The sequence below is a fragment of the Colobus angolensis genome, unplaced genomic scaffold (genome assembly GCF_000951035.1).
Source record: "Colobus angolensis palliatus isolate OR3802 unplaced genomic scaffold, Cang.pa_1.0 Scaffold224, whole genome shotgun sequence".
Taxonomy (NCBI): domain Eukaryota; kingdom Metazoa; phylum Chordata; class Mammalia; order Primates; family Cercopithecidae; genus Colobus; species Colobus angolensis.
The window spans coordinates 5267624-5278463 of record NW_012115422.1 but is presented as its reverse complement, the minus strand read 5'-3'; the positions used below and the strand labels follow the sequence as shown (position 1 = coordinate 5278463).

The following is a 10840-nucleotide window of genomic DNA, read 5'->3' as shown; positions in this document are numbered from 1 at the left end:
AGTGGGCATAGGATTCAGACATGGATTACATGGTGCTTCACTCAAAAACAGTTACATTTATAGTACTACTAAGCCCACACAGGAATTCCATATGCTTTTTGTTTTTAAGGTTTTAACACTGATGAACAAATGTCCAAATCAAAGACAGATTTTTCCAAATAATAGGGCACACTGTGAGGTTAGGTGGAAGAGGGATGGTTTATTTTCTGGACGCAGGACAGGAAATTAACGAGCAACGTAAATACAGAGATCTACTTAGCACACCTTTTCCTTCTTTCCCTTCAGACATACGCTATGGTAACTGACGTATCAAAGTAAAGCATGTGTTGTTCACTTTTAAAAAACTCATTTAAGTTAGTGTCATAATTGTTCTGATTGAGAAAGTGAATCATGCCATGATTCAAAAAAGTCTGTTCTTCACATAAACCTATGAGCACACATTTAAAAAATGATTTATTGTACATCTTTGCATTTCTTAAGGCATGAACAATGGCATACAGATGGAACAGGTTCTGAGAAGCATCACATCTTTTTCAACAAGGCCAGCACAATCACGCCACATCAAACAAACACGCTTGAAGCCTGCACTGACTGACTGCTTGTGGCCCGGGAGTCCTGCGATAGGGGATGGTGCTTCCAGACAGTGGAACAATCGTGTGGTTTCTATGTTGTTGTTAACTTTCTCGATCAGCTTTAAGCACCAGTTACCATTTGTTTTTCTTTACAAACTCGTCAGACTTTGGATTTTATATTCTGCTCCTTTTATTCTGCTTTCCAAGGATGGTGTGGTTTTTTTTTTTTTAAGGAATATGGTTGCAGCAAAACAGAAAGGATCCGAAAGTGGTTAGGGGCTTTGCCTAATGCACTTCTGAAAGTCCATTATAAAGATGAATAGAAAAGCAAATGGTAGGTTTTTCAGTGGACCCAGAAACCACACATAGCTATAAGAAACATAATTGTGCATAGTTATTTATTCATTCAGAATGTGATATGTTGGCTAGCTCTACATTCCCAGTCTACCAAAGAACAGGGCTGTCTACTTTGCTAAACCCAGGGTCCTTTCGAAGCTCCCAGTAGGTGTCGTTAGAAACCCAGGCTTCTCTTTGATTGGCATCAATAACTTTTCTGTGAAAATATAAACATCAACATTAGTCACAAATCACATCAAGGTAACCTTATAACTGGACCCTCTCCTGTAGATTAGACATGGACATACAAGCAGTGTTTTGTAAGCCAGTTAGTGTCTTATCTGCTCACTACTGATGATGTGACTATTTTTGACGAGAAGTGAAGTCATTTTTGTTGTTAAATGTGTGAAATGGAAGTAGTTAGGGCCAGGGGGAGAGGAACGGAGGGCAGGAACAAATTACCTCCTGGCAGGGGTAGAAAGTAAATAGCCCCCAACAAAGCATATACAAATACTGTAACTAATAGCTTCAGGCCCTGGACGCACAAGAATGATTTCTCCTTCACTAAAAGTATTCAATATCAGTAGCTCTAAGAGCCCCTGTTAGGCCCATGTCCAAGGAGCACACTTTAGACATCTGAAGGGCAAGGCTGCGTTTCTACCCCGGGGCAGTCATGAGAGGACAAATCTTAAGGAGATAAGGTTACCCTGAACTTTTTGTCCTGGCTCTGGAGGGCAACAGATGGATTTGGAAACCTCAGATTAATCTGTGTGATGTATATATAATCCTGCAAATAATCCTGTAATAATCACCTACTATCATACCACAGCGAGACCAAATCTAAACACACACAAGCTTTGTGTGCTAGAAATAAAATGAAATCCTAATAAAGCCAGGATGATTTTGTGGGCAGTGGGGTCTGGTTCAGTCTCTGGCTAAGGGAGTAGGAATCAGTTTCCACCATTCTCAAGAGTGCGACTGGAGGACAAAGAGCCTTCTGGGTGGGAAGCTCACTCTTTTCTGCTGCCCATGAAAAAAGAAGAGCTATAGAAAAAATTTCTTTTTATAGTTACTAACTTCTCATAAGTTCAAAATCGATTCAATATTTTCACTGCCAAAAGCAAAGATACCAAAATCCATTTACCCATTTTATTTTCATTTAACTGGAGTTTCTCATTGACTGTGGCAACCATTTGCAAAACATGAACTTGCTATGGGAGCTAACCGACTTACTTAAAAAATTTTGGTATATGTTCAAGATTGTTTTCTTCCATGTATCGTCTCCGAGATCTCTGGAGTTCCTCTACTCTTTGCTTCTCTGATGCTGCAGCTTCTAAATTTCCTTCTTCCAAAAATCTAAGCAGAAAGCAGTTGATATTTTAACACATTATCCTCTTTTCTGGGGGAAAAAAACCTCATTTGCACAAAATTGTTTTCTAATTGTTATGAACATAAATTACTGCACAGTAACACTCTGGCGATGTCTCCTCACCTTTGCCCCAGGCCACATTTCCTCTGTCCATCAATTTACATGCTTTTCTTTCTTTCTTTTTTTTTGAGATGGAGTCTTGCTCTGTCACCAGGCTGGAGTGCAGTGGTGTGATCTCAGCTCACTACAACCTCTGCCTCCCGGGATTTACATATTTTCTATGTACATGAACTGAATTATTATAATCAGCAATATCAGTGAAAGGTGGGTGGTTTGGCCTTGAAGACTTTTTTTTTTTTTTTTTGAGACGGAGTCTCGCTCTGTCACCCAGGCTGGAGTGCTGTGGCCGGATCTCAGCTCACTGCAAGCTCCGCCTCCCGGGTTCACGCCATTCTCCTGCCTCAGCCTCCCGGGTAGCTGGGACTACAGGCGCCGCCACCTCGCCCGGCTAGTTTTTTGTATTTTTTAGTAGAGACGGGGTTTCACCGTGTTAGCCAGGATGGTCTCGATCTCCTGACCTCGTGATCCGCCCGTCTCGGCCTCCCAAAGTGCTGGGATTACAGGCTTGAGCCACCGCGCCCGGCCTTTGAAGACTTTTTTATGCTGTCTAGGGTTCTATAACTTGAGATTTTCAGGACGACTGCAGAGTCCAGGGGGAGAAGAGCATGAAGTCACAGCCATGTTCTTTTTCTATATTATCAGAAAGCTTTTGCTAAAAGGCCATAGAATGGAGGATGGTAACTGGCTATTCTCCATCTATTTTGAGAACAGGCAGAGAAGGAAGGAGCTTTCCTGTTTTACTGGAGGGTGTAAAACTGATGAGACAAAGAAAAGGTAATGGGGAAAATTATAAAAGGCCACAGAATGGGAAATGAATAGTAAATGAAATTCAGAAAAGGAATACTGAAATAGAATTGAGGAGGAAAAAGCAGACTGAATGGTGACTTACAAATGCTTACATTTCAAAATGAAAGCAAAGAACAGGAATATAATATGGTATACATTGTACAGGAAGTTTATTAATAAATTTGAATGTCAAATAGTGAGACAGCATGTTCTAGAAAGAGAGGGGAAAATATAAGAGAATTAAATAGTAGAACATTCAAAACAGAGCATTTTGGCAGATGGCAAATAAAGCCACAAATACATGGGAAACAGAAAACTGATCTTCAGTGGAATTTGTATGGCATATAGAATTTTTGGGAAAAGTAAAATGAATTCCATAGGAATGAACATCATGAGTTCAGAACTATATAAGAATAAAAAACTAAGAATCAGAAGGTATTAAAGGTACTATATTTTGAGCATATCTCATACTCTGTGGGATCAAAACCACGTTGGGCAAATTGCAGACTTGCACTCAAAGCATTTCTGGGTGCCCCTGTAACTTACCCTATTATTCTTCAGTTTAAAAGATACTCCATGTTACAGAGTTATAGAAGTAAAAAGGTCAAAAACACTGGGTGAGGATTGATTACATATTTAAGAAAGAGTTCACAAATTTGCAGACCTTTGGTAAATTTCAGGAGGAGGGAGAAACTTTCTGTTAAAAAAGCATCTCTGTTATCTTACCTTCTGTGGGGAACTATGTGCTGAGATAATCTGTTATGATCATTCTATGAATATGGCTTTTCCCAGCATAGAAAACTCAAATATTGAATAAGGGAATGAAGAAAGGATTGAATACAAATACATGATGGTAGTAAAAATAAGTCACAATGACCTCTAAAGCCCCATGTCATAATAGTCTGTTTTTTTTTTTTTTTTTTTTTTTTTTTTTTTTTTTTGCCAGGGTCTCTCTGTTGCCCTGGCTGCAGTACAATGGTACAGTTATGGCTCACTGTGGCCTCAATATCCCAGGCTCAAGCGATCCTCCCACCTCAGACTCCCTAGTAGCTGGGACTTTAGGCATGCACCACCACACCCAGCTAATTTTTAATTTTTTTTTTTTTAATACAGGGTCTCACTATATTGCCCAGGCTGGTCTTGAATTCCTGACCTCAAGTGATCTTCCCTCCTCAGCCTTCTAAAGTGCTGGGATTATAGGCGTGAGCCACTGCACCCAGCTATAGTCTGCATGTTAAATACCAGTGCCATCCTCACCTTTGATCTGGCCGGAACCGGGCGTCTGTTGGTGGAAGGAGATCTTTTAGTACTGGATCTAACTCATTGAGCTCAATAGCAAACCTTGTGAAGCCATAGTACAGCTCATAGTTGGTTGGCATGGAACCTGGAAAGAGGCCAATGAACCACTGTGAGAGGGAAAGGTTTATGGAACAGAAGAAGCTGACTTACCCCAGTGCTTAATACTCCACACTAACACCAAATTTGTAGTCATAAACACAAGACTATAAATTTTTTCAAGTGAATTAAATTGGTGACATTCCTAGGTAGGAAACTTTGTGTTGATGATCAAAATTGACAGATTCATATATTTAATACAATCCTGTCTTTCAAACAAAACTGCACATATAGTAGTCTTCATTAGCTAAACTACTCCATATTTCTTTTGAATATTCAATTGGTTAACTAAATATTACAGCAATTAACCCCGAACATTAAGAGTTCACCAGAAACACTTGTTTGCTTCCTTTTAGAAAAGAAAAACATGAAGATCTAAATTAATATTTTTTTGCCACTTTTTAACCGAACTTGAAGGCAGGATCTTTGTGTGCCTTGCTCATTGATGTATCCCAAGCTCCTGGAATAAAGCCTGACACACAGCCAGCACTCAATAAACAGTTGAGGAATGAATAAACTAGCCACTCTACTAGCAGGAAATTTAAATACTCATTGATGACTCTTAGGAAACTAACAACTAATTTTAGTTAGGGATTAACTAACAAAATTCCAGTGACAATAACTGTCATGTGGATACTTGTTCCATTTATACTTGATATTCAGTTATATGCTAATGTGTTATCAGAACTCTTTTGATGTCTTTTATTAAATGTCAACATACTGCCACCTCTTGAGGCTCAAGTGAAAAGATCGCTTATTCTGGTGAGTTATTGAATTTGTGGATTATAAATGTTTGTAGTCTTTGTTTTATTAAAGCAGAGAATAAATAACATGAGTAAGGATTTAAGTTTGTATACTTCAATTATCTAAAGTCCTTAATAAATATACCTAGCTTTTCAAATGTAGGCGTTACACTTCGAGCAATTTTTCATGAAGCCCAATCTCTGACTGAATGTCAGAGATTTGGCCTACATTTTTTATTATGAAATATCAAATATTGGGGCTTATGTATAACTTATAATGTTAAGTATGAATGTAACTATAATTGCCATAAGCATCTGCATTTTTAATCTCACTCTTAAAGGAGACATAATATGAGTTGCATAGAATGACCAGATATTCCCTTCCCGTCTGTTGTCCATGGCACCCTCCTGTTGGCAGAACACTCAGGCCACTCTCACCTGGTCTCCAAATGCACTTTGCAGAGGGGGCCACACCACAGTAGAGTCCTTCATGCCACTTTCCAAACAGCCGGTGCACCACCTTCCCCTCCTGATCTATCACCACCCCCTGTATTTCATTCATGTTAGAATTCCAATAATTCACCTGGAAAAACCAAACCCCAATTGTGACATTTGATGGCTTTAATAACACAATTCCCTATATTTTCCATATAGAAAAATTTCTTAGCCTTGAAGTCCCTTATTCAAACCATTTTCAGAAATACAGAAACCTCAAAATGTTTTATATGGAGGGCTGGCTTTCTAAGAGTTAGCTTAACTTTCAAGAAAGGGATGGTCTCTATTCCATGCATAACATGGTAGCATATCACAGAGAAGGCTCAGTTTCTATCCCAAGAACCTAATATTAATTTCTAGGCTAGCAATTTTTTTTCCTCTTGTTTTGAATTTTCCTCTTGCTCATGGATTTTAATAAATTTCAATTGGCCATGCGGCAGAAATTGTTTGTGAAATAATTTTCATAGTATCTATAAATGGCCAAATTTTATCAGGAGGATCCTCATGTGGCCCTTCCAGCCATACTCCTTCCCAAGGGAGAAGAAGTCTATGGCAGTTTGCCTACTTGGACCCCATGATCCCCCTTCCAGATCAGGCCCCAAGTATACAGGACCCTAGAATTCCTTGTCCAAGTAGCTCCAAGCTTATTCCACAGCTGGCAAGGCCCTTTTCCTTGGATTCATGCACCCAAGGGCAGACCACCCACCAGCATGTGCACACTTAGGTCTGAGGGGTGGCCAAGGGTGGCTGTTTGTGGGGGTGTGAACAGAGCTTAGATGTGTGGGCTGGACTGCCTATATATGTGTGTATGAGGCCCCTTGCAGTGAAAACAGAGCCAGAGGTGGGAAGAAAGCAGGGAAGGCCGTGGGCCAGGACTGGCTGTCCTACATTGCCAGGGTTACAGCACAGCGTTCTGAAGGGTCCAACCTGGCCTCACAGGCTTTATAAAAAGTGTATTTGTCAAGGCAAAGAAATAGAGCATATTCTATTTGATAGCTTACAGGCTTGATTTACATATTTTAGTTAATTATACAGGCTCTGCAAGTGTTAGAGACGGGACTGCACTGCAGCTTCTCATAGCCTACCAAGCCAAATGTACATATTTACATCACCGAGCCACAGCACATAGGGATCTTGGCTCTTCAGTTCTAGGTACCTTATGAGTCTCTAAGAAAAAAGGTAGTGAACAACATTTTGGGCTAAAATAAAGGTATTCAATTGAAATAAACATACCCTTCCAATATGGCTTAAAAGGATTTAACTGAGAAAAGAAAATATTAGAGTCTTAAGACTCCATTATGTTACCTGTCTACTATATTAGAATGGGATCATGAATTGAACAGGTAAGGTAGTTGGGTGGGGTTTCTGTACCATGTTGAATTCAGTAGCACATCCAAACAAACATGGCAGTGATACTGAATGTTCCACTTCAGACCAGAGAAACTGGGGGAAAATGGTGCTTTTTGGGCATTTCTATCCCAAAATATTTTCTTTTTAATGAGGCTAATGTTTCTTGTTGAACTTATTTGAATTATAACAGCGGCAGGGTTAGATAAGCATGTAGTGACTGGTGGTGATCATCTACATGACTACATCAAGTGTCTGCAGAAAATGACAACATTTTAATGAGTTCCCGAAAATCAGATCACTTGAACACATAATCAAGCAGGAAGAGAAACAGAAATATAAACTAGAAGATTTATAGTCAAGAAGTATTTTCTGGAATTTTATTTAGTGAACAACTGACTGGCTACTTCAAAAGAAAATTCTTTAAAAAGAAATGTGTTTTTTTCTGTTTTACATGGTGCCTTTTTTGACCTCCATATATTCAGAAACTTGCATGCCTTGAAAAACTCTTATCAGTTGGTTCTGCTCTCTTATCTAAAACATCCGTAAGGACCAATGATACAGGACAAATTCACTTGCTGCTATTTAAGGTGATTATTCTATTTCTTCTTTAAGAAGCGTTTTATACTCATTTTCCTTTACTGTTGTATGATAGTATTTACCTTGACAAATGTGAGTTTGCAAATGCAAACACTGCTTTTAGTATTTCTGATGGTTACTTCTCCATAATGTTCTATCCATCTTCTTCCACTGAGGATGTTGTGTATACAAGTGGTGACTTTATTCCACACATAGTAATCTCCATACCTAGTGAAGAATGTAACGTTGATGAAAAACAACGAAGGTCACAAATATATATAACTGTTTCTACTAATGAGGATATTCTTTGGCCAAAGCTTTCTTTTCCCTGATTTTTCTCTCATTTTTGTCTTGAAATTCTCTCTGTGGTCATAAGTATTTATGATGTGGTTAATTCACTTAAGGAACATTTAAATACTTTCTATGGGCCAGGTGCTAAAGCTACAAAGTAGAACAGAGCCTGTTTCCTGCTTTTCTGGGGACAAAAGTATGGGAGGATAGATGGATATGCAAACAAATACTTAAAATGTGCACATCATCGGAACACAGAAGGAAGAGTTTTTAGTCCTTCAATCTGCCTGGAACGTGGGATGAGTGTCTAGGAAGACACCTTAGAAGAGGCTGGGTTTGGTGTAAGCACGGATGGCTGGTAGGAGTGCACCATGGGCTGGGGAAGGTAGGAGGGCACTATGGGCTGGGGAAAGCATCCACAAAGCCACAAAGGTCAGAAGAGCACAAGGCTTCCAGGCCTGTGAATGCTGTGCTCCAAGTGAATGCGAGTGGCAGGACACAAGGAAGGAAAGGTGTGATGAGGCAGAGCCGGGAAGGCCTGCACGGACCTACCAAGGAGTCTGGATTTACCCTGCAGGCAATGGGGGCCACTGCAGGATTCCAGGTAGGAGATAGGCACCACAGAGTGTGCATTGAAGAAAGATCACTCTGGGAACACTGTTTCGTACTCCAGGTTTAAGACCTCAGATGTGAATAATTATTCGGGAAAAGACTGAGGAGCATACTAAGATGGCACAAATCTAATACAAATTCTGGGGAGCAAGGTTACAGAATTTCTGCTAAGGAATGAAATGATAATAGTTTCAAATCACATTTAAGTTTGTACATTACATATATTTTCAAATGAAATGTCACATCAACATAAAAAAGATGCTTCTAAGTTTCTGCAAAGTTTATGAATTGGTATGATGTAGACACCATATATACCTAGGAAATCTCTCTTCCTTATTTCTTTTTTTTTTTTTCTTTTTTTGAGATGGAGTCTTGCTCTGTCGCCCAGGCTAGAGTGCAGTGGCACAATCTCGGCTCACTGCAACCTCTGCCTCCCAGGTTCAAACAATTCTCCTGCCTCAGCCTCCCGAGTAGCTGGGATTATAGGTGCATGCCACCACACCCATCTAATTTTTTGTATATTTAGTAGAGATGGGGTTTCACCATGTCAGCCAGGACGGTCTCGATCTCTTGACCTTGTGATCCGCCCACTCAACCTCCCAAAGTGCTGGGATTACACGCATGAGCCACCGTGCCCGGCCTACATGTTCAAATATTCAAAGTTTATTTTGTGGTCCTAGGAATATCTCCTTCTCTTTACCTTCTTCCATATCCAATTCATCTGGAAATTCTGTCATTCAAACAGATAAAACCGAAGAAACAATCGAGCCCTTGGCCTCAATAAAAATTCCAATTAATGTCAAAATATTTAGAGGCAGTATCCTCTAGAACACAACTATAAAAGAATTTCGTCACTATTCTTTGATAAAATACTCCCTGGATCTAAGATGAACTCAAAAGTGAAACCGAATTGTATAGCAAAGAATGGCTAAACAGGAGAACCTTTTATATAAAATCAAACTAGCATGACGACTGGGTCATGGGAGGTACCTGGTGGTACTGACCGAAGAATGGAGGATGTGAAGAAATAAACAGGAAGCTTTGCTACATATGCTTAAGTTCTCATTTGTTTTTGTGGGAGTCTATTCTCAAAACTTTGGCAAAGGTAACAGAAGCCTTGGGTATACAGAGAAATAAACCCTTACCATCTTCTAGAGCTTAAAATACCCATTTATGATTTAGAAAAGCAGACAAGAGGCCAAAAGGGAGGTGTGAGTCACCTACTTTGGAAGCGTGACATTCAGTGTTCCAACAGGCAGGATTTCCATCGACTTCCCCCAGAACTTGTTTTTCCATCTGATATCTAAATGACATAGGCAGAGGACAAGAAATACATACCCCATATCTAATCACTTCTGTAAAAATTAACTTTTGTATTACACTTTATGAAAAACCTTTGGAATGACAACTGATTCTATATTGTTGATTTAGTATGATGAGGGCCTGAAAATGGCCCAAGGTGAAAATATTAACTGTGAACCAAAAAACAAACAAACAAAACCCACTATCTATGTTTCTCTGTAATATATGCTCTTTATTTGTTTTCAACTAACAGAGCTGGAAGAAGACTGGAACAGTGTGTGTGGTGTGTGTGTGGGTGTATATTCACATTATACATATAAACATAGACTCTACTGTGCTTTAATGTCCAGACAGCAATAAATGTTGTTATAAGTTTTAACCAACTGGTAAAAATAGTTAACAAATATATCAAGCATAAGGTGTATACTAAAAATAATTGCAGTTTAGCAATACAATTAATTTATATATACATTTCCTTCCATATCGAAGACATATAATTTGGGATTACAGTTAAAAAAAATCTCTAAATACAGATAAAATAAAATATACAAAATAAGATTTATGAGAGAGTGGGATTAACTTAAGGAATGTGTTTATACTGGTTGTTAAGATGTAGGCCAGGGCCCAGCACTTTACCTCACACGATGGCTTTATGTTTTACGTGTGGAAATTTAGATTTATTTGTGCATTTGTGATAACCACCTGGTTCCGTTTTGATGAACTAAGGGAACTTTGTGCCATCTCCACAAAATGCCTGATTCTTGGTGATGACCAAGAAATGATCAAATATTTATATTTATTTTAAAAATAAATCATAAAATAAATCAAATAAATAAAATGATATTTTATTATTTATTCATATCAATAAATATTATCATATCATATTAATATTA

The 10840-nt window shown here is 38.8% G+C and overlaps 1 protein-coding gene across 2 annotated transcripts in view; it reads right to left on the bottom strand.

Annotated features, from left to right (window-relative positions):
* Positions 1-438: 438 nt before the first annotated feature.
* Positions 439-10840, bottom strand: part of OSBPL6 (oxysterol binding protein-like 6) — a 175444-nt gene continuing 165042 nt past the window's right edge. For both annotated transcript variants that reach the window (XM_011944043.1, XM_011944044.1), the window contains 6 exons: positions 9870-9948; positions 7826-7970; positions 5760-5904; positions 4441-4567; positions 2142-2264; positions 439-1125 (listed from right to left, as the gene is read on the bottom strand). In XM_011944043.1, the coding sequence (XP_011799433.1) occupies positions 1017-1125; positions 2142-2264; positions 4441-4567; positions 5760-5904; positions 7826-7970; positions 9870-9948 (728 nt within the window). In that variant the 3' untranslated portion in view covers positions 439-1016. The remainder of the gene's footprint in view (positions 1126-2141; positions 2265-4440; positions 4568-5759; positions 5905-7825; positions 7971-9869; positions 9949-10840) is intronic.